Source organism: Sciurus vulgaris (genome assembly GCF_902686455.1).
Source record: "Sciurus vulgaris genome assembly, chromosome: 10".
Taxonomy (NCBI): domain Eukaryota; kingdom Metazoa; phylum Chordata; class Mammalia; order Rodentia; family Sciuridae; genus Sciurus; species Sciurus vulgaris.
This window is the reverse complement of record NC_136470.1, coordinates 70,128,149-70,154,412: the sequence shown is the minus strand read 5'-3', so window position 1 is coordinate 70,154,412 and position 26,264 is coordinate 70,128,149. Positions and strand designations below refer to the sequence as shown.

At 43.0% G+C, this 26,264-nt stretch overlaps 2 protein-coding genes across 5 annotated transcripts in view; one reads left to right on the top strand and one right to left on the bottom strand.

Moving 5' to 3' along the window:
- GSK3B (glycogen synthase kinase 3 beta) overlaps positions 1-3,227 on the top strand; it is a 209,558-nt gene extending 206,331 nt beyond the window's left edge. For all 3 annotated transcript variants that reach the window (XM_079155326.1, XM_079155324.1, XM_079155325.1), the window contains one exon: positions 1,619-3,227. In XM_079155326.1, the coding sequence (XP_079011452.1) occupies positions 1,619-1,686 (68 nt within the window). In that variant the 3' untranslated portion in view covers positions 1,687-3,227. The remainder of the gene's footprint in view (positions 1-1,618) is intronic.
- A 5,678-nt stretch (positions 3,228-8,905) lies between these two features.
- The window catches only part of NR1I2 (nuclear receptor subfamily 1 group I member 2), a 48,522-nt gene continuing 31,163 nt past the window's right edge, over positions 8,906-26,264 (bottom strand). The window contains exons 1-9 of one of the 2 annotated variants that reach the window (XM_079155345.1): positions 22,385-22,409; positions 19,194-19,412; positions 16,370-16,503; positions 15,775-15,962; positions 14,679-14,953; positions 12,500-12,642; positions 12,186-12,302; positions 11,768-11,873; positions 8,906-10,355 (exon numbers count right to left, since the gene is read on the bottom strand). In XM_079155345.1, coding sequence (XP_079011471.1) covers positions 10,211-10,355; positions 11,768-11,873; positions 12,186-12,302; positions 12,500-12,642; positions 14,679-14,953; positions 15,775-15,962; positions 16,370-16,503; positions 19,194-19,225 — 1,140 coding nt within the window. In that variant the 5' untranslated portion in view covers positions 19,226-19,412; positions 22,385-22,409 and the 3' untranslated portion in view covers positions 8,906-10,210. Of the gene's footprint in view, positions 10,356-11,767; positions 11,874-12,185; positions 12,303-12,499; positions 12,643-14,678; positions 14,954-15,774; positions 15,963-16,369; positions 16,504-19,193; positions 19,413-22,384; positions 22,410-26,264 lie in introns of those variants that run through there. The other variant, XM_079155344.1, reaches the window with a different exon arrangement.

The window sequence follows — 26,264 nt, the reverse complement described above, 5'->3', positions numbered from 1 at the left end:
GAATTTGTGGTTAGACAGGAAATAATGTTGGATTTTCAGTGCTCAGAATTTGAGTGGGCATGGATGATACAATTCCTTTAAGCCAAGCATATCTATGGAAGGCCAGGAATCATGAATGAAGAATTAGACCTAGTTCCTCACTGATTATTGGACAAGGCTATCTACCTGGTTTTGAAAAGTAAGTTCTGTGTCCCTTGCTCTGTCCTGCCACCTACTCATGGGCCTTATACTGATGAATTAGGATAACTCCAGCCTTGAGCAGTATAAACCTAATGCATGGACTCTGATGTTGCATTTATTTACACAACCGCAGTACTAGAAGCAGCCTCAGGTGTTTTGAGGAAATTAAATATAACCTTTCAAATTAAGAGGTAATCTCATTTCTTTTCCCAGAGATTGAATTAAATGTATGTAAGAGCTGATTTAGAAAGGAAGTACAGTTTTTGTGGAAGGATTATAGAAATGATAACTGAACAGCTAATCGTTAAGTAATAAAGTTCCTTTGTGTCCTTGGGATCTTCTGTGTCTTCCTCTAATTCAGAAATTCAAAATAGAAGGATATAGGACCAGATGTTTGCATTCAGCTGTAACATTAGTTACTCTTCCTATCATAGGACAAGGGTGATTGCAGATCCCTTCAGTTCCCCACAAAAACTTGTCGGTTTGCTTTTTGGTGTTACTAAACTTGATGACCAAGAGAAGTGTGGCTTCTAGGGAGATAGCTCTTGGAAGTTGCCCTTCCCAATGAAGCTACCTCTCTTTCTCTGGAATAAACATGAAATTTTGGGGAGAAAAAATGACCAACAGTACATTCCTGGTGATTGTGTATGACACAGATGATTAAGCACTGAAATAGCAGGCTATTCCCTATCCAGGATGGAGAGCCAATTTGGAAACAACTAGATGCTCATTTAAATGTTAATGGATGCTGTAAAATAATAATGGGTCTTTAAAAGAGGGGAAGGAGACAAAAGTTAGTTGTTAAGATGCACATTTGTAGAGGATCAGGCAAGATAAACTCTTAGGCCAACTTATTTGACTACAAGATGCTTTATTAAGTAAATTGGTACCACAATGACTTTCTATTATGCTTTCATCTCTATGAATAATAAGAGTGTACTTAGAAGACAAGTAACTGAGTTTGGTTTATACTCAGTACTTCTGCCTATCAACATTGACCCATATTACTTTCATTTCCTTCACCCCTTCACCCACTAAAGCAGATAGTATGTTATAACATGATTCAGTTTCTTCAGTAAGTTTTCCAAGCTATGTGCTTCATTTATTTTTAGGTTAATTCCCTCTCCCATTGAGTATTCATGTACTGCTGATCTCAGCTATAGTAAAAACTTTGACAGAAATGACCTCCAGTTCCCTAAGTTGGTAACTTAGTCAGAGATACTGCCTACTCTGCACCAGGACCTTGCCAAGTCATGTATGTTAGCTTCTGAACAGGAAGAAATGTAGACTTCATTCTGTTAGCCATATTTAAACCAACATGCTAGATAATAGCTTGAAAGACCACATAGCCCACAGTCTGCAATTAAGGCAATGTACTTGTTTTCTTTGGAGGATTATGCCATTGCTCATACTCTCTCTTGGGACTTTGAATTTGCAGATGCTAATGCTGGAGACCGTGGACAGACCAATAATGCTGCTTCTGCATCAGCTTCCAACTCCACCTGAACAGTCCCAAGCAGTCAGCTGCACAGGAAAAACCACCAGTTACTTGAGTGTCACTCAGCAACACTGGTCACGTTTGGAAAGAAAATTAAAAAGAGAAAAAAAAAAAAAAACCCTGTTCATTTTAGTGTTCAATTTTTTTTTATTGTTGTTCTTATTTAACCTTGTAAGATATCTATAAATACAAAACAATTTCATTGTATTCTCACTTTGCGGGAGACCCAGAGGGTGGGAGGGGTTATGGGAGGGGGAAAGCGGAGCACTAGAAGACACAATCTCTCTCCCACCGACAATCTTTTTTTTTTTTTTTTTTTTAATCAAAAGTCTGCTGTTGTACACTTTAAAAACAGGACTCCTGCTTCATGCCCCTTCCACAAGAAACCTTGTTCTGTGCTGAAGTGTTTTGTTTTATTTTGTTTCAACTTTGTTTTGTTTTCAAGTCTAGTGTCAGACTTTGGTATAGTGCACAGCTTGAAATTGGTTGGGAGCTTAGCAGGTATAACTCAACAGGGGCTTAAATGTCACTTGTAAAATTAATCCATATCCTTGAGTATTTGAAGACTTGGCTTTGGCATGTTGGTGGCAGGTGTGGCAGACAAAAAAGGAAATGTGTATCATTTGTAACCCAGGTAGGTCAATAAAGTTTGAAGCTCTGAGGGGGAGATTCTGAATTGATTCCTTAAGGTTTGTTTTGTTCTTAATCAGTACTAGTGGTGAAGAAGCTGGTACAGCAGGCTCCCAAAGGGGAGCAGCAAGCAGAACTATGGTCTGCATGTTCCATAATGGGCTTTTGTTTTTGCTTTGCCTGACCAAAGGTTCTCTGCAAATCTTTGTACAGTTTTAAACTGGTGACCTAGGAGGGGATTGAAAAGGGTGTTGAACAGGCTATACTGGCTGCATAGGTCAGAGGCTGGTGAGCCTAGAGGAAGGACACAGGCCGCGACAGATCTCACCACTGTGAATGAATTTATCCAGATTTTTTTCTAAAGTTACTTCCCTTGGAAAGATACACTTGAGAGAGGACATTATAGTTAAATAATGTGAACTGTAACAGTCTACTGCTTTATTTTTCATCTTTCTAATTGAAAAACAAGTTTTTAGGAATTGCCACATTCTACACATAGTTCTAATTTTAAATCCAAATCTAGATCTATTTAATTTCAGCGTTTTTAACCTCATGCTTTTTAAATTTATTTATTGATGCATGCCCAGTAGGCAATTATAATTTTTAGATGGTAGGAATATTAAAAACTACCCATCAGAATTATATAGTCACGTGTACCTGCTGACTTTATAGGAAAACTGATGATATAAATGTGTGTATATATGTTATATATACATATATTCAATACTGCCTTTTCTTTTTTGTCTCCAGTATCAAAATTGACTGGTTGAAGCATGAGAAGAATGTTTCCTCCCGACACCCAGTTAAGAGTTTTGTTTCTATTTTCTTTATCAGTGAATGGTGTAAGAATCAGTCTATTGTTTTTGGAAAAAAAAAAAAAAAAGCAATATTCCTTGGAAAGCAAGGAAGATTGAAGAATTATGTTTGCAGTAAGGAGATAGATTTTCACAACTAGTTTGTTTTATACTTATAAGGTTGGTATCTTTGTGGGCCTTATATACTCTAAAATGAACCTTAGTCACCTTGGTGCTTATGGGCCATTACTTGACCTATGAATCTTTAAGGCACAATCAGTTATATTTTACATTTAAAAGATCACTTGAGTGATGGCCACTTTTCCCTCCTGCCCTCTCCCTCCCCATACATCTTCCAAGGTTAGCTGATAACTGTAGGGCTGCAGAGCTGCAGAGCTGAACCCTAGATGTGTGTAACCTCCTTTCACCCTCATTGCCACCGTAGGTCATGTTGGGGTCTTGCCCTCCAGGTTAGGGTTAGGAAGTAGAGTCTCTTGGCAGCCCATGTGCAGGCCCTGCACCCTGTCCTGCTTCTTGACTTTGTGTGCAACTCTCCCAAGAGAGTCATGCTGCCTGCTGAAGTGAATTGACACCCAGAAAGACAACTGTGAGCCATCTCAGTGTTCACTCACTGTTTAGCTAAGCTCTTGGGCCACAAATGGGGTTTCTTAAACCTCTGGTTATATCAGAGTTCATGAGAAAAGAAATACGTTCAGTCAAACCAAATCAAATATTGAGTTTTACTTTTTATAAAGTGCTTATGAGAGCTAGTTAAGATTAAAAGAAATCTGAAATCAACGTATTTAGCAGCATAGTTCCTTAAAGGAACTATACGACATTTTCAGAAAGGTTTTATAAAGAATCTGAACAGGTAGGTCTATAACAGAGAAATGGACCTGTTTTCAGATCAAACTGCCCAGCCAGACGTTTGGAACGAACACTACTCTGGACTTGGTATACTTGCTAGAGTCCATAAAAATCAGTACTTATTTTAGGAAACACTTTTCCCCCATAAATGGGGTAAGAGAGAAGAGAGAAAAGTCAGGTGCTTTTCTCTCACTTCTGTGTGTGTGTGTGTGTGTGCGTGTGTGTGTGTGTGTGTATGCGCGCGCGTGTGCTGAGGTGCATGATTTTTCTTTCTCACAGATCATGGCGGGATCACAGAACTCTTTTATACAAGTGAGATCCAGGTCTCTGGATATCTTTTTGTAAATAATAATAATAATTAAAAGCTCCTCACCAAATTCAAGCTTGTACATTATATTTTCTTTCAGTGTTTTTAAATTTAAGTTTTATTGTTTTGTATGTAAATATGTGGACCCAGGAACTGTTATTAATGAGCAAAAAGTTACTGTTCAGGGCAGTGATTCTGTTTAATAATCAGACAAAATGTAGACGAGCTTTTTAAAGCCATATAGTTTTAACTCTGTACAGTAGGTACTGGCCTGTATTATTGTAACAATAACTCTAGCAATGTATAGTGTATCTATATAGTTTGGAGTGCCTTCGCTTCCATATGTTTGGTTTTTTTGGTTGTTGTTATTTTTATTTTTCATTTTAAAAATTTTATTTGGTTTCCTTTATCCATGTGTCCCTGTCCATCACCTTTCCCTTTGAAATAATAAGTCACAACAATATCTTTGCCCCCTCCACAGTTGTTTCAGTGATACCATGCACAGGAGTGGGAAGAGGAAACCATGTTCATAATCTCATTTCATTCAAGCTCTGCATTTGTTTTAGTTCTGAATGTCCATTTCCTCCTTGGTAGCAATGACCTTTTCGTTTTATACTTAGTCCATTCAGGGACTTGGTATAGCACATGGAGCCCTAGAGCTGGAGGATATCAACTAGATTAGATTTTGTTCATCTCTTCCACAAGCCCTAACTGTGGGTTTTACAAAACAGCAGATTCTGGGAGCCTTCCATGCTCATGCAGGTGCTCTCTCTTCTCCCTCCCCGCACCAGCCCTCTTACCAACTTTCTTCCCAAATGGCACAGAGAGAGAAAATTCGTTTAGTATTGGGCTTTGATACATCAATGGTCTAAAATTCTCTAGTGCAATTACTAGCAGTTAACTGCACAGAATGCCACCGTGTCCATGGAGGACTGTTCTAAAAAGGGAACTCAACCCATTCTCTCCCTCCTGCCATCTCTACCCTTGTTTGATGACATGTCATTTTAATTTTTTTAAAATCAGTTTCATTTTGACTGTGTGCCCAACATGAAGGCCTTTTTTGGGAAAAAAAAAATATATATATATATATTTTTGTTTCGCCTCCAAGTACTCCATATAAAATGTCTTGAATAGAAGAAAAAACACTTTACCAAACCAAAGGTTGCTATTTTTGAAACATCATGTGTTCATTCCAGCAAGGTAGAAGACTGCACCTTCTTTCCAATGACATGTTGTGTCATTTTAAAAGTTCTCTTAATTTTTAGACCCATCTTCCTTGTTTGTGTTTTAACAAAGTATGCCTAACCAGTCATCTCCGTCTGCGCCAATGCTAAGGTTTCTGAGAGGACTATTGTACATTCTCTATCCCTGTGGATATAAAGACACTGGCATTTCATTTCTTTCCCTTTCCTTTTTAAAGGATTTAACTTTGGAATCTTCCAAAGGAAGTTGGCCAATGCCAGATCCCCAGGAGTTTGGGGGGTTTCTTTGTTTTAAACCAAATTTGTACCCGATTCATATTGTTCATGTTAGTGATCATCTAATCACAGAGACAAACACTTTTCTCCCCTCTATAGAAAAATAAGCATGCTCTACAATAAAACCTGTCTTTTCTGGTAGAAACCTGAGCCACTGAAAATAGAGACAACCAGAAGCACAGTAGAGTCCCAGACTAAGGTCTTCCTTTGAGAGGCTTTGAAAGTAATCCCTGGGGTTTGGATTATTTTCACAAGGATTATGCCGTTTTATTCAAGTTTGTTGCTCCGTTTTGCACCTCCGCAATAAAAGCAAAATGACAACCAGTACATAAGGGGTTAGCTTGACAAAGTAGACTTCCTTGTGTTAATTTTAAGTTTTTTTCTTACTATATCTGTCTACAGGCAGATGCAGATAGATGTATGAAAATGTGCTTGCCTGTAAAATTTGCATTTATAAGTGTGTTGCCGATGGATCACTTGGGCCTGTACACATACCAATTAGCGTGACCACTTCCATCTTAAATACAAATCTAAAAAACAAAATTTATTATATATATATACATATATATATATATAAAGGACTGTGGGTTGTATACAAACTATTGCAAACACTTGTGCAAATCTGTCTTGATATAAAGGAAAAGCAAAATCTGTATAACATTATTACTACTTGAATGCCTCTGTGACTGAATTTTTTTTTTTCATTTTAAATATAAACTTTTTTGTGAAAAGTATGCTCAATGTTTTTTTGCCCTTCCCCCATTCCCTTGTAAATACATTTCGTTCTATGTGACTTGGTTTGGAAATAGTTAACTGGTACTGTAATTTGCATTAAATAAAAAGTAGGTTAGCCTGGAAATGAAATTAAAATTCACAAGTGTGTGGTCTTTATTTCAGTACCCATCCCTCTCTTCACCCTACCTATTTTGCCACTGCAATAAGCAGTCACATCACCATCTCTAATTAGGAAAACATGAATCTTTATTATAAATATCAAGGTATGAACACCACATCTCATTGTTTCAAATGACCTTACTCCATTGTATTAGCCACAAGAGGTGCAGCTTCCAGCTTGGAAACCTTTGGATTTGATGTAGAGGAAGCTTTGTAGACACTGCTTTGAAAACAAAGGAAACATCCCTAAAAAGGACAGTTTGAAAAACTTGTGTAAGAGCTGCTGTCTTCAATTACTGTGTTCATGGTTTGGTGTAGCTGTATTTTCTTTAACTTTTATCCTATTAGTAATGGTCTTTGGGGGTCTCTGTAAAATATATGAACACCACAAAAGGTTGGCTTTACCTCCGAGGTAACCAACTTGTTTTTGAGTCTGCTCATTGCTAATACTGGATGATGTATGTAAACATGTTATGTCTCCTAGTGCAAAAAGAAACATTTTTTAGGGCTGGCGCACTGTCAGACCTAATCTAAAGGCTAGATATAAGGTCATGTGACTGCTGCTTCAATAAAAACAAATTTATATTCGATAAAAGTCTGGTCCTCTTATTTACTGAGGTTGTGGGATGGGTAATTCATTCACATTTGTTAATAGTTAAATGCACTACCAGTGGTAGGGGAGAACTGGTTCAGCAAAAACATGTAAGATGTTACTTGTGGGATGGGCTTCTTGGTGGCATTAAAATGCATTTTTGCCATCTTGTTTAGATTCTGCCTTAGCTGTTGGAATTGGGATTAAGTGTCCTGCAAGGTGCTATATTAACTTGGAATCCTGAAAGACTCCCTGTTTAGTTTCCAAATCCTTCTGAAACGTGGTGACCAAACAGTCCTTTAGGATTCACATTTCTGGGTGCTGTTTTTTGTGAAAGCAAGTGAACAAAAGCAGTGGCTGGTCACCCATTCCTCAGGTGTAGAAGCTAATCCAACCCATCAGCACCATCCGATTCAAGAGCACTATGAGCACATAGAGGGAAGCAACCAATGAGTCTGAACTGAGAAAGAGATGATTAATGAAATGTTTTTCTTTATAACTTCATTTTTTCCAAAAAGAAACCATTCTGGGCCTTCCCATGTGAAGATTTGTCATTGAATACTTTAGACAAAGTCTGGGACAAGTTGATAGAAACTAGTGAGTGAGTGAGTGAGTGATAAGGGAGCCAGAAGGTATGCAGTGTCTTTGGAGATTAACTTCATCTTTTCCTGACTGAGCCAGGAACTAGAGAAGAAGATCAGTAACTCCAGAAATTCCTGGAAGTTGATGCTTACGTAGTTCTACTTGCTCAAACGCTCAGGGTAGGGAGTAATAAGGAAATCCAAATTATTTTTCAGATAGGTAAATTGAACCTGGCTCCTAGTCCTATAAACTTGAGATCCACAAAGCCATGAGCTCTTTGGTGCAGCTAACTTTGAATCTTTACTCTTGAAGTACACTTAGTTTTCATAATTTATGTAAATCATATGTAAATATTTAATGTTTGGGGAACTGCCTGGGTGTTTTTAAGATCAAAACTGGGGAATGGGAGTTTACCCCAATTCCATCTTAATCTCACCTTAACTTTCCCTTACTCCAACCTATATCCAACAACAATTTCAGACTCGGGCAAATAGCACACTGAAAGTTATTTCCCCCAGGAAAAGGAAGGGGCATATATTGCTGATGAACATAGATGAATGTAATGTATATTTCCAAATTGAAAATTTATATTTCTAATTATAACTGATTAAAAATTAAATAAATATAAATTAGTTGAAATTCCTGGGAGCAAAAGCTGTATTCATTGAGCTTGTGGACAGGTACTCTATTTTCCCTTGGTTTCTTTTCTAAAAATGAATACTTTATCTCCTTGATGCAGAGAGGTAAAATTGGAGGGATGTCAGGGATATGTTTACTTCTTTGATTTGTATTATTGATGATTTCTTAATGTTTTCAAATTTTCCTTCTTATAAAATGGTGAAAGCTAAGCAATTACCTGTTTCTTAAAATTCAGTTTATCTTGCAGCTTCATTTGCAACCAAATATTAAACATTTAAAATTCATTTACACTTTAATTATGATGTGTATATCTTTAAATTTTTATTCAGAACAATTATTTTATGAGCAAACCAAGTTAATTCATTTTTATGTTCTTACATTAACAGTCTTAAGATATATAAAAGGCAGTAAGTCGTAAAAAAAATATATATGTGAAAAGTAGACATTTCTACTTACCCACTCGTGCATTTCTTCCCCAGATTAGAAGGCCAAAAATTTTTCACACCTCTAGCCAAAAGTTCATTATTCACAACCTTTTTCCTCAATTTGACATTAAACCAGGAACACCTTTGCTAAACCTATTAAATGCCTTATTAAATTAATGAGAATAAATTATGTATTAAATACCTTATGTGAAATTAAGCTTGTAAAAATGAAAAGTTTTATTCACAAATAGTTATAAGGAGGTTGACACTTTTACACTTCTCAGTTTCGAGACTAGCATATTGACAAGGAATAGAAGCACATGCAGGTAGGTTGTTTTGCTCTAGCACATTTATTCACTGTCACTATAGCCTTGTCACAGCACCAAGTGTTCCAGCCTCAGGAGCAAACCCAGGCCCCAGTCAGATGGGGAACGAATGTGCCAAGTCACGCCCAGGTACCCACAGCCACAGTTCCCATTCCTTCTTTACATAAACACGTCCTAGGGACTCTTCACTGGGTCCAGGTGCCCACAAAATCCCAGTGCAGCTCATTATCCATACAAAATTGTTCCTTGTGCTTCTCATGTGTCAGTTCTTCCTTATGTGTTGATCTGCATCACTGGTGTTTCAGCTTTGTTTTCTTAAATATGAACTCTTCGAGGTCAGGGTCCACATCTAAACACTGTACACCCCACAGCAGGTTGCAGAGTGTCAGTGCATACTTCATGATGTGTTTGAGTAGATGCAGAGACACAGAAGGATGTGCCCAGCACAAGGTCATGACCACTTTCTGACATTCGGTGTGGGTTTCTCAGCTTCTCTCAGAGACACCACAGACATGCACCTGCTGATGGCACAGGCCTGAAAACCCACCTGGTAACTCGAGGCAGGAAGCTGAGGGTGAGAATGAGTGGGAAGTGGGAAGCAGGACTCTGAGAGGTAGCAATGAAAAGACTGAAGCCAGTGAACTGGGGTATGTATGGAAACCCAGCCTCTCACCCCTTCCCCTCCACCCACCACAATACTGCATGGGATTTAGTGGGATTCGGGGATTTATTACTGGACCACAGGGCTTTGTCTAAGGGGAGGGCAGCCTGGCTTAACAGTCCTGACCTACAGGCCAGTGCACCCTCCACATAGGGTCCATGGCTTCCCTCTCCACAGACTGAACCGGGGACTGGAGAGACCCAAGCCCCCTCCTTGAGGAATGCTAGCCAGCTGTGGTCACAGGCTGTCAGTGGTGTCCTTCTGTCTAGCCCCAGATGTGGTAGCTCAGAAAGCTCTGGTCTGGCTTTCCACAGAGGCTCCACCCAAGGGCAGTCACTCAGCCATCTGTGGGGCTGAACAACTCTCTCATAAGGGGTGTGGCAAAGGGGTGTGTGTCTTGGATGCGCAGCAGCCTCTGGGTGTGCTCAGCGTTGATGCTGCGCAGTTCCGTGAGTACAGCCATGATCTTTAGGAACAGGAACCTGTGGAACAGCCAGAGGAAAGGTTGAGGTGTAGCCATTCCTCCCCTTGACCCACCAGCCCTGGCCCTGCTCTGAGGGCATGCAAGTTTACTCAGGTTCAAGTCAGCAAAGACACAAGGCTTGGCTGAATTCTGCCAGCCTGTGCACAAGAAGAGCAAAACAGCCTACGGGTACTTGAGGTGGGAGCCATACTCTCCCTCCTCATCCATGGGCCTTGAGTCTTTGTAACATAGACCTCAGTGGAAAATCCAGATCTTGCAGGTGCTATATGCATGTGTTAATCTGGGGTTGAGGGGAATCACTATCTTGGTTAATGTCCAGGGCCCAGGACTGAGCAGAATAGTTGTGGAGGTTAGAGACTGCAGGCTGGACTCCCTTCCTGGATCCAGCTCTGGATTTAATGTCTATGTGCACCATGTGCCTCAGTTTCTCCATGATGGAAGCTGGCACCTCAAGCCTCCTGGCTCCATACAGGGTAAAACTGAGCAAATAAGTCATGGCCACCCCCAGCATCCCAGGATGCTGAGCAAAAAGAAAGCTGGTATAAGCCAAATGAGAATTTGAGTTTCCTATTCATACTATAACAACTAGTGCTGGCCTTAATTGTGATGGCTTTGGGTTCTCTGAAATTCAAATTTGTCCTTGTCTTCAGGCCTTTGGGCATCAGACTGGTCACTGGGTCGCAGGGACTCTGAGGATCAGTGAAGTTATGGAAACCCCGGTTTGGGCTAAGTCCCAAACAGCCTTCCTCTTCTAAGTCATGACCAGAACAAGGTAAGGACTTCCCTACTTCCAGTTTGTTTGTGTTCTTCCTGGGAAGTTCTTAAGTAATGCTCAAAAGCTTGAGCTTTGGACTTGGTTTGGCTTGGTCCACTGCCAGCCTCCATACTTCTGGACCCTAGGCAACTGTCCTGAGCCTTGGCTTCCTTTTCAGGTTGGTGTTGGTATCCATCTCATGTTAGTGTTTTGAGGATTAAAGATGACAAGATATATGAATTGCTTGGCACCAGTTTTGGTACTTCCCAACAAAGCTATTAAAATTTATTTATGATTATCATTATTGATATCATTATCTTTACCATCATTATGGTTATTATTGGCCATTGCTAGAAGACCCTACAGGAAACACAGGAGAGTATCTGGCTCCTTGATGAGAGGAGGACAGAAGGTCCTGGCAGACGAGTGTCCACTCAGCTGGGCACAGCCTTCACCTTCCTTGGGTTTCCCAATGAGTGGACTGATCCTCAGGCTGACTAGGAGTATGCCTTAATAGAGGTCACAGAACATGGCCCCAAAGTGCTGGTCATCAGAAGCCACACCAAGCATGGCTCAGAGCAGGCTGAAAGTTAGGCAAGGCTACAGGGAGAGCTCCTCATACCCTCGCATCAGCCCTTCCTGCTGCTCATGCTCACCGGTGGGCTGGCTGGGGCCGAATGCATTCGATGTAGGCCTTCAGAGTGATGGCAAATCGCTCTTGCAACTGGTCCACCACACCACGCTGCACCACACCTGGGCGGTCTGCAGGAAGGGAAGACAGTGGTGCCAGCAAGGGTGGGAAGGGCAAAAATAGGCTCAGTCTGACTCAGAGAGGGTAAACTGCTGGCCAGTCACCTTCTGAGTCAGTCACCCAGGCAAGGAAAGGAGGACTAGAGTTCTCCATCACCCCACTGACCCAAAGAGAAACCAGTTAGAGTCCCATTCCCACCCTACTGTGCAGGGAATAGGGAACAAGGTTGTGGGCTGGGACCTTCCCTGGGGAGGGCAGAAGAGGGGCTGCTGCCCCCTGCGGATCATGGTGAGGGGTGTGTGCAAGCTGGGGAAGGCCATCACCTGGGGAGAAAAGGGAGATGGCCTGCATCAGCACATACTCCTCCTTGTGCAGCTGCAGCTTCTTCAGCATGTAGTGGAATTTCATCAAAGGATCCAACAGAAGTTTCTGGAAGCCACCTGTGGGTGGGTATAGGATGGAGGGGCAGCATTTTGAGAAGCTGACCCAAGAACCAATCTTTCTAAGGTCTTTTGTTCTATCATTCAGTCTTCCTGCCTTATGGTCCCAAGACCTGCATGTCCTGACGTGGCTCCCTTCAACCCACAACTGTCATGTCCCCCTCCCTCTACCAGGGCAGGCAGGGTCTCTTGAGCACCTTCAGAGTCTTCCAAGCAGTAAGCCAGCCGACCACACTCCCAGGTCCCAGTCTCTGCGTTGAACATCATGTTGAACCTCAGTATGCACAGCTCAATGGTGGCCCCCTTCAGTAGGGAGATCTGGTCCTCAATGGGCAAATCCCTAGCAGCAAGGATGGTGAGGAGATGACAGCTCTCAGGGAAGTTGCCCACAGGCTGGTACCATAACCCAGATATTAAGGGAGGAGGTAGGACAGGCTCCTTCCTCTGAGGACTCTTGCAGTTGCTTCCTGGTTGCCTCCCCTCTCTCTCCATCACAATCCAGCCAAGCAGGTTACTCTTCTTATCTTATTTCTCCTCCTACCTTCGTGAACTCTCCATGCCCACTTAGCTTAGCAGCCAGGTCCTTTACAGCCTAGATCACCTCCTCCAACTCCCTACACAGCCACTGACCTAGGTGATACCTTAGCTCCTGCTCCTTAGTTTTATACCTCTGCCTCAGTTTCCTAACTTGGAATAATTGCCCCCGTAATTGCTTCACTTAAGTAAATCCTGAGTTCTTTAGGCCAAGATATGTCTTCGGTCCTCCCAGAAGTGTTTCCAGAGAATGTAGAGTTCTTCGACACATGCCACTCCTTTGGTATGCACTCCATGGTGAGGATATTTGCTACCTGTTTTTTTATGTTGGCTTTAATATTTACCTATTTCTACTGTTTCTCTCCAGGCAGCCTGAATGCTTTGAGCCCCACTCCTAGCACTGAACACGAGCCTAACCACAGCGGCTGCTTAATAAACCTCTGATATTCATGGGCCCATCCTGCAGGGACCTCTCTGTCCCAAACTGAGAGAGACCCCCAACTCCTCCCTGAAGAAAATGTTACTGCAAAGGAAGAGGCTGGGAAACTAAAGGTCGGTCATGGTGAAAGCCCTGTCCCTGCCTTCGGTCTTCTTGGGACATGAGACCTTGTGCTACTCACACACATATCACTTCCTTTGCTCCATAATACTGAACTTAAAATGCTATGAAATTGACCTTATTCTTCTGTGTCTCCCCAGAGCCAAACTCAGGCCCTGGAAGGTAGCTGGCTCTGGAATCTGCACTCTGCAAGCACGTACTTCCAAATGTGCCCTCCACCACTGATCAGCTGAGAAGTTCTGCAAGTTTCTTACCCACAGTGAATCTGTTTCTAGAAAGAAGGTAACAGGGATGCCTGGGGTCACTGTTCTCAAAATTTGTGATCAGGAGGAATAGCTAATAACCTCCCACCCTGGAGTTAAATCATGACTCAGTGGATGCCCAGCAGGAATCTGCCAATGTTTACACTAGTAAGTAGACTTTTCTTCCTGCTCCTTTGAACTAATTTGCCACAGTCTGAATCCTATTCGAGGCTGTTGCCATCCTAATATCATTAGGCCAATCCTGTGTGTCACACAGAGCCAAAGGTAACCTGTGGCTCCTGGAATATAACCTGTCCTCTGTCTGCTGATGCAATCTGGGTTCCTAACATGTGTGATTCACCTTCTCTGAAGCAGGCTCAGCAAGGCAAGGTGGCCAACCCAAGGACAAACATACCTAGCACCATCTCTAGACCTCCAGATTATCTTATGGCCTGTGGTTCCCACCATACTAACGGGTTCCAGGCTTCTTGCTGAACCAGTTGTCCTGGGTGTTGCCTCTACGCCTAGCTGTGGGGAGTCCTGGTCCTTTGAATCTCAGGACCACCCATGTTCCCCATGGCCTGCTCAGATATCTCTTGGCAGCAGATAGCTAGAGGCCCAGCCTCTGGTCTTCTCTCTTTCTTTTTTCCTTCCAATTCCTCCATTGCTCTGAAACTGTCATCTTATGGTTCCTGCCATCATGGGGGAAATAGGGAAAGGAATTAATATCTGAATTTCCACTATGTGCTGGGTGATCTTCAGATGTTTTCTTATTTCATATGGCAGTCCTACAAAGAAGGTACTATTAGCTCCTATCTCCAAATGAGAGGCTAAGATCCACTGGATTACAGGGCAGACCATACCCACAAAGCCATTGAGCCACACAGCTAGCAACCTATTCTCTGGCAGCACCAGTGACTCGAGGGACAGAAACAAAGGAGGGTCATTTGGCACCAAAGTCCCCCCACATTCAGGGGAATCTACCCCAGACCCTTTTGGTCATTTCCTTTCCACATCCATCCACCAAGTCCCATGTCCTACCTGAAGTAGGAGATGACTTTAGCAAAGTTGATGATACCCTTGAACATGTAGGTTGACATGTCAGCCAGGTGGGGCAGCAGGGGAATGATCTCCTTCCCGTCACTGCTGGTTGGAGGTTTATATTTCCACATGCTGCCATCTTCCCCTCGCAGCTGCAGAGAGATCTTCAGGGTACACAGATCTTCCTTGATCTGGCTCCAATTAACAGGGTCTTCCCCTGGTGGGGTCTGCAGAAACTCTGGCATCTCATGGCCACTGCTAAACACCTCCGGCAGCTGGGACACAAGACAGGAGGTGGGGATAAGAGAGCTTCATTTTCATAGATGGGCCCATCCTGCAGGGACCACACAGGTTCCCACACATCCCAGACAACCAGCTGCAGCCTGAGAAGATACACAATCACAAGCACTCATGGTCACACACGTGCCTTTGCACACACATACACACCCAGTACTTGTGTCTTCTCTCTGGCCATCTTGCATCAGTGGGTACTTTCTGGATCCATGAATTAATGGATGCACACATCCCTGACTGGTCAGAATGGAGGGCAAAGGGGACCCCTACCCTGGTGTGTCACAAGCATTCCTGCTTTTGGGCTCAGGAGACGTGGAAGGGTTAAGGAGCTGCAGATGGAAAGAGCAGACACTGAGGTCTCTGGGGATAATACAGTTCTGTAAGCTGGGCAGGTCATCAGAGATAATTGTGAGCACACAGGAAGGGAGGGTACCGGGATTAGAGATGCAGCTAACACTGGGATTGTTAAGGAACACTGGTTCACAAAGCTCACACCCCACAACAGGTCCTGACCCTGTCCTCATAAAGCCTAGTTCAACCTCCACTTAAGGCTCAGGCCCAGTTCCTATCTGCTGCAAGAGAGTAGATTCTCAAACATGAGCCAGCCAGGGCATCAGCTGGGGGCTATGCCTTACTCCAAGAATGCAGAAGGTGGGAAGAACCTGAAAATTTGCATTTCTAGCAAGTTCTCAGGGGATATTGACTCCTGACCCCGGCCCACAGTGTGGGAAACACTGGGAATGAGACCCCAGCGGGCACTGAGCAGCTAACTCAGCAGCTGGGGCAGCTCTAAGCCTCCTACCCGGAAATCCTTGAAATGAGAGAAGGTGGAGTCAAAGGTTTTCATCTGAGCATCCATCAGCTCCCTGATCAAGGATTGCTGTTCTTCTGTCAGCCCCTGCACCCCTGGTGGTTGAGCCGCGATTCGTTCCCTCTTCTTCCTCTTGATCAGCGCTCGCCTTTGCTCCACCGCGGTATCGGACATGATCACTGCAGGTTCAGTGGAGCAGGCTCAACACACTTGTCCCCACAAGTTAACCCTCCCCAGTTTGGTTACAAATCCAGGAAGGAAAGAAGGGGACAAAAGGAAGCATGCAGGGGCAGCTGAGGGGAAAGAAGGGGCATAGCCCTGATCAGCGATGGCCACCACACCTCTAGAGCAGAAAATAAAAATGCCCTGTATCTCCCAAATCCTTCTTGCAAATTCTCCTCCAGGTGGCTGCCTGTAGCACACAGACACAAGGTCATATGTGCTCATGAGCTCACGTGCCTGCTCTGGGTGCACATCTACAAGCGCTCACGCACATGCCCACAGTGCGTTTCTACAGGTCCCCTGATCGCACCCGCACGGAGCGCGCCATGCCGGGGCAGCCCTCCCCGGGCAGCCCGACGCTCACTCTCCTTCTTCATGCCGCTCTCCAGGCACTTCCGCAAGCGACAAGCCTGGCACTGCCTCCGGGTCTTTCGGGTGATCTCGCAGGTGCCTTTGCGGAAGGGGCACCTCAGCCGGACATTGCGTTTCATGGCCCTCCTGTGAGAATAGAAAGAGCAGAAGGCAGGCTGCATGGGGCTCCCTAGGTCGGGGCTCCAGGTCACACCACCCCTCTCCTAGCCCCTCTCAGCCACAGATGGTACACACTGATCCCAAGCTCTGTGGGCCTCAGCTTTACCTTCCCAGTTGAATCAGGTACTATAGGGAAGGCAGGTGGAGGCTTCCCAAGAGGTCCTCTAGAGGAGCAGGGAAGATCTATTATGCAGCATTCCCACAGGAAATAGGACTTGTGCTTTTTATGGGTTTCTGCAGTGGGAAGCCACTTTCTGGGACACTTCAACTCCAGGTCCAGCCTCCTCCCCAAGCATCTGTCCCCTCCTTTGTTACTAAGGCAGGGTTTCCATGGAGATGGGCTTCTTCCTGGATTTCTCCTTCTTAAAAGAGGGACATAGTGGCAACTTGATCTAAGAGGATAAGAAACATAGCAGTCCCCTTCTGTCCCCAGCTTTCATTCCAGAGTGGGGGCCCAGAAGCAGTCTGGGAACCCAGTAAGCTAATCCACCTCACTGGACAATGGCTTCCCCTTTGCAAAGTGGGTTCTCCTGCTTGACATGGGGGCAAAGAGGAGAGCCCCGTATGAGCAGAGTGTGTGGGCACTGGGGCTCAGGCCCTTGTATAGGGGCAGCAGGTGGCAGGCAGCGGGAAAGGCCTGGCGAAGACTCCAGCACAACCCAGGGCCTGCCAACATCCCAGGCATCTGAACTTCCCACTCAAACCTTGCCAGTGAAGCCCTAGCTTTGCTTCCCCTCATTTCCATAGCTGGATAAAATGAAAGAAGTTTTCCCTTGCTCTGGGCAAGGAAGTCCCTTGAGGAGACCCTTGAAGCTACTCCAAAGTACATGCCAAACAGGTAAATGGGGGTTGGGAGGAAGGACTCACATTTATTAGAGGCATGCTATCACATGCTGGGCTTGATAGATTGCAAAGCTTTGTAAGTTTAGTTTTCAAAATCCTATAAAATTCATCCTGTCATCTACCTGGTAGAGATGAGGGAAACAGAGGCTTTGAGAAGATAGATAACCACCTGTCTTCCAGCTAATCCATGAAATTTAAGTCCAGGTCTGTCTGATACCAAATGCAAGCTTCTAGCTACTATGATATGTCATGTCCCTCTGGGAGTCCCAGGAAGAGCACCCAATTGGAGAGAGAAGAGCAGAGGATCTCTGCACCCCAAGGCAATCTACATGGATGCTGCTTGGACAGATGCTCCAGGCAGCCTCTTCTTTTCTGGAAGGATCCTGATCTGGTTCAGATGTCCACCTGCCTTCATGCATCCATGTGCCCAGTTCAGAGATCTATCTGGGGATCTTTGCTAGTAAATAGTTCAGGAGCAGTTCAGGGCCATCTCTATCCTGTGTGGCATAAGGGGATCTTCTGGGAAAGGTTTTCTTGCTCTTGAAGGGAGAAGAGATAGCCTTTTTGTTTCTCTGCTGAATATCATGGCTACTGCCTGGGGACCCTGGCATTTTGTACCCCCATACTGAAATCAGAGTCTTTGGGTAGAATGGCAGAGAGAAAAACACAAAGAACTTAGCTGTAGGATTCCTGAGGTGAAAGCATTTGTCTAGACTTCTTTTTAGGAATGGTAACACATTTTCCTGAAGTGTTCTGTGTCTAGTAACTGAACACAGCCTACTACTGCTTCTGCGCCTCACCCTGTAGACCATAGGACAAATGCTCATTTCTCTCTGGAACATGATGCCTTCAGACCTACCCCAGCCGGCATTAACCCCCATGCAACTTGAGAACTGCTCAGACCTGGCCATGTCTGCCCTTATGCAGGGGTTTATTCAGTCCACTGTCACCGAACTGGTCTTAAGAGAGGCTGCTGCAGTGCCTCCCTGGGATCATCCAGGTCTGGAAGTCCTCCCATGGACAGCTGAGCCCCCACCCATGACTTCCTGACCAGCAGCCCATCTTTGGGTTTGCAGGGCGAGGCTTGCCTCGGTGACATTCATTTCCACTAGAATATCCAGTCAGCAGGAAGAACTCTACAAAGGGCCAAGTCAGTCTGGCCATCTTGCAAATGTACAAGGATCCCAAGACACTGCATGCCCTCTCCCTTCCTGAGGGCAGACTGGGGGCTTTTCTGCCCACATTCCTTCCTCCCTTCCCCTCCTTTCTTGATCTGGTTCTCTCTCTTGGTCTGAGTCCTGTTGCTGAGAGTGCTCTCACTGAGCCGACTTTGGTCTTTCTGTTTCTTCAACTGGACAGGTGAACCTTCTGTCCAGGCCTGCTTTCTGTGAGTTGGGATGTTTTAGTCCTTCATTTGTAAATTCTCCCTGTTTTATCTGTTTTAGGTGAGCTTGTTTTCTTTTTCATTTATTTTAGGCCACTCTTAATTATTGTCCTACGAAACTGATTTGAACACTTTGTGTTTTGAATTTTCAAATTCTTTACTCTTTGACTGACTGATCTTTCACTGATGAATACATAAAAGGGTATCTTAATGGAAGGGGACTTTTCCCAGGTAGAACCTGGAAGAAAGAGATGATGGATTGCTCTGAGGTATAAATGGTTCATTCACCTCTAGCCTCTGGGTGGGCTACCAGCCCACTATCTGAATCCAGGAGACAGATCAAACTGAAGCCCTGAGACATTGCCCAGCAGGGTTACTGGCAGACTCCTGTTAAATGTGACCCAGTGAGTGAAGGTTGATGGATGATTACCTGAAAAAGCCCTTGCATCCCTCACATGTCATGACATTGAAGTGATAGCCATTGGCCTTGTCCCCACAGACACGGCAGATTTGGGGATTCCCATCTTCCTCATCTGCATTGGTGGTGGGCTTTCCAGATATAGAAGTTGCTTCTTTGAAGTGTTCAAGGTCAGCATGGCTCCAACTTTCTTCAGGTCTCACCTCCAGGTTTGCTTCTGAACCACTTGGACTTTAAGTAAAGGAAAAAACAATAGTCAATGAAAGGGCTAAACAGTAGTGTCCCAAGGCTGCAGAAGTAACACTCAGTCTCTTGTGACTGAGTGGGTTCAATGCTGGACTCCAGAGCTGACCTCTGGAGGCAGGAGGTTTGAGTTATTTTCCAAGATATTTTGTATACAATCATAGGACCCTGGAGTAGAACATATGAACAAAACATGGAAGAGAGAAGGAGAGGAAAAGGTGGAAATAAATAAGAAGAGACTGGACTGGGGATGTGGTTCAGTGGTAAAGCACTAGCTTAGTGTGCGTGAGGCCCTGACTTCACTTCCCAGCACCAGAAAAAGAGGGGGTGGGGGGGGGGAGGGAGGAAGGAAGAGAGGAAACAAAATAAAAAGGAACTGTCTGAGCTAGATTGGATCATGGAGGCCATATTTGAGTAGGTTGAGGTTAGGAGGTCATGAGCTGGTCAAAGCCCTGAACAGAGGATAGCTCGTGGGACAGACTACTGTTCAAAATGATTTCTGGGATTGAAGAGCTCCAAAGGAGGATGGTCATTTAGGTGTGGTGTAGCCCAACCTCCCAGAGACTCTGGAAAGGCTAGCAGAAAGAGGGTTTTCACCTGGGTAACCAGGCGGATGGGGATTCAGTGGGAGTAGAACCAGGATCACCATGTAGGAAGAAAATGGCCCTCCAGAAAACTGAATAAAACAGGCTGACTAGAAACTTGAATGGCACATATATATGTGGTGGTGGGGGGGTTGTCTCCTCTGATTTTTCAGGTCACAATCCTGACCTCAGGCTTGAGAAAGAAAAGAAAAAAAAAAAAAAAAAAAAGATGTATTTTGGGTGTTTACAAAAACATCAAGCCCAGGATTCGATTTCAAGTGCTTGTGGGTCAGTAGTTCTTCCAGATACCCAGAGAGGTGACTGCACATTCTCCTCTTTGAAGGAACTCACTTTCCACTTTCTACTTAGGTACAAATAGTTGCACACATAATTTCTAATAAGTATAAGCAAAAACTCATAAATCATGAGTCAAAAGACTAACAAAGCACCATGAGCTAGAGTCAACAAAAACAGCTTAAAGCAGAATTAAACATGCAAAGACTTCCTGAATCATCAAAACCAAAACGTATTTACATAAACAGTAGAAGAGACTGAATATGTAAGTTACAAAGGTCATAATATTGAGCAAGCAGATTTGAAAGATGAATGAACATTGTCTATAAAATTGGAATAAATAGCAATTATATAAACCAATAACAATGTCTTACAAGTTAGGAAAAGCAAAACACAACTGAAATTGTCGACAATGTGTAGGTCAGGAGACAGATAAGCACGGTGCAAGCTTTGTAAGGTTCTACATTGTTGAGGAAAGGAGATAGGACAGACCTTATATTTTTAATAGTGAAGCATGCTTGTTTAAATGTCTAGGGTAATCACCAAAAGTCTAGACATAGAAAGTATAAGCTGAAAGGGAAAATGGAATTTTTAAAAAGTCAAAAAGAGACCACTAAAGACATAAAAGAAACTGAAAGGGTGACAAATGGGAAAACAAGATAAGGTGGTAGAAATACAGAAGAAAACAGGAGAAATGCTTCTAGATGGTGGGATAGGTAAAGATTCTTTTCTGGACAAGATCTCCAAAATGACAGAAAGTAAAAATAGACAATGATGTTATAGAAACTAAGAAGCTACAGCACACCAAAAAAAAAAAAAAAAAAAAAAAAAAAAAAAAAAAAAAAAAAAAATAGTTTGAAGAGAAAAAACTTCACTCTGGTAGAAAATACAAACTATTCATCTGACAAAAGATTAATGTCTAGAATAGACAAGAAACTCAAATAACTTAATGGCAAAAAATGGGGGGGCATGATTAAAAAATGTGTCAATGATCTGAGTAGACATTTTTAAAAAAGATATGCAAATGCCCAAAGGGTATATGAAAAAAATGCTTAATATTACTAACTGTCAGAGAAATTCAAATCAAAACTATAATGAGATATCTCACTCCAATTAGAATGGCTATTACAAAAAAAGACACACGGTGAGCAGAACTCTCATACACTGTTGATGGAAATAAAATTAGTACAGCCCCTGTGGAAACCAATACAGAGATTCCTTGAAAAAGTAAACATAGATCTACTCAATGTTCCAGCTAACCCACAGTTTGATGTACATCCAAAGAAAATGAAATCAGTTTATCAACTAGTCACAAGAGTTACTATATGGAATCAACTAAGATATCCATTAATGAATGGGTCGATAAAGAAAATGTGTCATGTGTGTACAGTGTTATATTTTCAGCCATAAGAAAGAATGAAATCATAGAAATTTCAGCACCATAGATAGAACTGGAGGACACTATGCTATGTGAAGTGAGCCAGGTGCAGAAAGACAAATGCTGCATGTTGTTTGGAAGCTAAACAAATTGGTCTCACAGAAAAAACAAAAAAAGAAGTAGAATAGTGGTCATAAGAGATTAGGAAGGGACGTGGAGAGGAGGCATAGAGAGGGGTTAAATAAGGTACCAAATTGCCGTTAGAGAGGAAGAATTAATTCTCGTGTTCTATCGCACAATAGAGCAATTACATTCTACAATAACTTATGATATATTTCAAAGTAACTAGAAGAGTCCAAAGGTTTTCCATGATAAATGTTTGAGAAGATGAAATGCTAATTATGCTGATTTGATCATTGCACAGTTGATTGAATTATTTTACTGTACTCCAAACATATGTACAACAGTGTTGCAATTAAAATATAAAAAGGTTTTTAAAGCTAGTAGAAAAACCAAATAAGTTGATAGTTAAATGTAAATATATTTAATGCTCCCCTTAAAAAACACCAATAAAAATGGTTTCCGCAGATGACTTGGGCAATCTAAAATTATAGGATTAGTTAGTATTTTGGGGTCAACTTTGTATTGGGGAACAAGGGTTGGAGCAGATACCAAAATGGTAACTAATGATTATTGAAACTCACAGTGTTCTAGGTCCTTTGAAAAAGGTAACTCGTTGCCTTAGTCCATTCAGGCTTCTGTAACAAGATACCATAAACTAAGCAGCTGATAAACAACAGAAATGTATTCCTCACAGTTCTGGAGCCTGTAAAGTCGAAGATCCAGGCATCAGCAGATTCAGTCTGGTGAAGGCCTGGTTCATAGATGGTACCTTCTCCCTGTGGCTTCACATGGTAGAAGGACCTAGCTATCTCTCCAGGATGTTATTCATCTCAATCATGAGGAATCACCTCCACTTTCTAGTGCCATCACCTTGGGGGTGAAGAGTTCAACATATGAAGCACTCAGAACACAGCACCAATTTACTCCTCTGGAAGACTATCAGAACATGTATCTATTTCAAACATGTTGCACATCTACTATGCACTGCATACTATGTTATGTTATGTTTTCCAGGTTCTTCTGAACTTGGGAGTCATTCCTGGGCAAAAATCCAGGACCTTTATAAAACCCTGTAGTCATTCACAGACATGAAGAGTGTTCTGAAGTTGAAGAGCATCATAGCTATAGAAAATTTTATTAACAGGATAGTGTTTCAGAGCGCACATTGGAGAGTATCCTTCCTTAAGTTTTCAGCATTATTCAGGAGCTGCTGGGAAGAGCAGCATCTGTGGCTACAGAGACAGTTGGCAAAGATTCTGCACATAAATTGTGAACTTTATACAACTGTTGGTGGTGAAATGGAGCTTTCTCAGCAACAAATTCAAAGGCCATTCCCTAGAAGGGAAGTGATCATTACAACTTCACAAGAAAAAGACAAGAGAAACTCAGCAAATGATGTAGATCAAGAAAATAAATGTCACCAAAGGACTGAAGGAAAGACATTTACTTAAACTGTGTCTAATTAACACTTTCACCAGTTCCTTAATGAGGAGGTATTAGAATTAGTGCCAGAACCTCACTCCCTAGGATTTGTATAACTTGTTTTGTTCACATTTACTGTTAAACAGGCAGACTCTGGTACATTCCATAGTGCTTTATCTCATAGCCCATGAAGCAGGTTAGAGACCCCATGGCAGCTCTTCTCCAAATATGTCAGCTGAGGAACCACATTCCCCCATAGTCACACCCTTTGTAGTCCCCCTCCCAGGAGGAATCTACGATTTTTGTCACTTGCTTTGACCAGTAGAATGTGGAGAAGTGACACTGTGCCAGTCTGGACCTATGCCATGAGAAATCCTGTAGCTTCTGCCTTTGCATTTTGCAGAGGCCTAAGCCACTGTGTGAGAAAATCTGACCACCCTGCTGAGTGACCAGCTGAAGAAGAGACTGGTGCAGAAAGGTCACGTAAAGAGGGGGTGCCCTGAGATTCCTCAGATGGGAGAGGCCCAGCAGCCCCCACCTCCCAGCCATCCTCACCCAACTCTAGGCATGAGAGTGAGCCTGCGGACTTCCTGGTCCAGCCAGGCTATCATATGACACAGTCTCAGCCAAGGTCACATGCAGCTCAAGGCCCCAATTTTAATCCAGTGAGTTTAGGAGAGATTTGTTACATGGCAGGAGATAATGGGAACAGAACCCCCCCCCCCCGGGGTTTTGTTAGAAATAGATCTGATCTGGGGTGGGTGGAGTGCCAACTGGCACCCACAGCCCTGCTCCCATGTCTCTTACATCAGTCTTCCTTACAGAACGGTGCTGGGTGGGCAGGAGTATGACAGTAATGAGCTCTCTGGTATGTGCCAAACATCTCTCTTTCATGTGGATTTCATAAGACCAATTAGATGTATGCTTTAATTGAATACAGCTGTGTTTGTTTCCGAGGGTAGCACCTGCTCCTCGCTGGGCTCAGTGATCTGTGAAATCCAGCCAGAAGAGGGTTGAAATGATGGTCTCTTGTATTCAGAGAGAGTAAACTATTTCAATGGGGACTTTGCAAAAGTAATCGCAAAATCTGGTGTTTAAACTGAATACCAAAGAGAAGCTTACGCTCTCCGCAAGGAAGAGTCATCAATAAATGAGTGAATAAGCCAGGGAACCGAGTGTTTTCACATTCCTGGGGCTTGGCACCGCTGGGCTGCGCTAAGCACACACATCTTTGCTGTCCTCTGGGAGGGTGATTCGTTGACATCGCTTGGCTAGGAGGAGGTGGAGCCAGAATTTGAAACCAGCTCAGGTGGACTCCAAAATGAGTATTCTTAATTCAACATTATGCTGCATCTTTCATAAGATTTGTTTCTGAATATGAAAACCGTTTATTAAAGTTCTTTCATTTCCACAACAGCCTGCAAACTTTTCCTAGGTGGTTCACCTCAGACAGCCCCTCCATCATGTGATTCTTTGATGTTCCTGGGCAGCAGGTAATTCCCCAACGCCTTCAGTTCTTTTCTTGCCATCTCAGTGACTTACTTGAACCATATCTAGAGGCATGTTGCCCCATGCCTTCTAACGTTCTGCAGGTCTTTTCTTGCACAAAGGAATGTTCAAGGTTGGGATGGTCATCCCTGGAATGTTAACCCGTACAGGAAAGCTTCATCTGTGGTCCACATCCCCCCCCCCCCCCCCCCCCCCAGTAATAGGGATTGAACCCAAGGGTGCTTTACCAATGAGCTATACTCTAGTCCTTATTTTTTATTTTGAGACAGGGTCTTGCCCAGGCTGGCCTAAAACTTGTGATCCTCCTGCCTCAGCCCCCCACATAGCACAGATTATAGGCCTGTGCCCCCACACAGGCTACGGGCATCTTTGACTTCCAAAGCAAGGCTGAGGTAAGAGATGACCATACGTCTAAAAACATGCAGGTTCTCTGGGGCTGATGCTTCTTGTGTTCTGCTGATTTGGTGCTTCTGGGCTTTGTTCCTCATCAACTGGGCCTTTTACTAAGCCCCTAAAAATGTCAGTTCAGTCTAGTCACAACTGACCTTTGTAGAGCTTTGGGGTGGGCAACACATTCAGGATGGTCGCTCAGCATGCTGCCTGAAAAACTGATGACACTGTAGAGGCTCAGGGCTGTGTGGGGCAACGGACTGTATTAGGCTGATGTGTATTTCTAAGTTCTAAATTTCTTAAACCACATTTTAATAATGTCATCAAATATGTTTGGGTAAAATAAAAATAATGAACATTCTTAATGTAATACAAATTAGGGTTCAGAGAAGACAGACTTAATACCAAGTTTGGAGGGTTTATTGGGAATCAATCATCTCACTGAAAATATCAACTATGTGACAAGCAGAAAATTTATATTTGAGAGGCCTGGAGGGGACTTCAAAGAGAGAGGCAGCTGCCCTTTGCCTGTGTGGAGAGAGAGAGAGAGAGAGAGAGAGAGAGAGAGAGAGAGACAGGGAGAGAGAGAGAGAGAGAGAGAGAGAGAGAGTGTGTGTGTGTGTGTTTTCTACTTAGAAGTAGAATACTGGTAACAATGTGCCACATCTCTCCTGATTAAAAACAAATAACAATGGCAAAATTCTTTCTAATATAAGAAATAATAATCTGTCTTACCAATAACCAAAAACAAACTTTATGAAGAAACATTAGATTTATCTTCAATAAAATCAGGAGGAAAATAAAATGTTTTCTGTACTAGTGTTGTTAATATTAGTTAGGAAGTTGCTTAATGCAATAAAACATGAGACAAAAAAAGGCATAACTCTTACAAAGTAAACAAAATCAATAGTACTTAGATATCAACTGAAAACTCTGAAAATTGTTTAGTATTCAGTAAAGTGAGAGATGGAAGATAAAACATGCAAATTAGTCCCTTTCACTTATACCATCAATAAATAATCATCACTAAAGAAAAAAATTAAAGAAAACCTTAGAAGATGGAAAGATCTCCCGTGTTCTTGGATAGGCAGAATTAATAATAATTAGTCAAAATGCTCATACTATTAAAGGCACTGTACA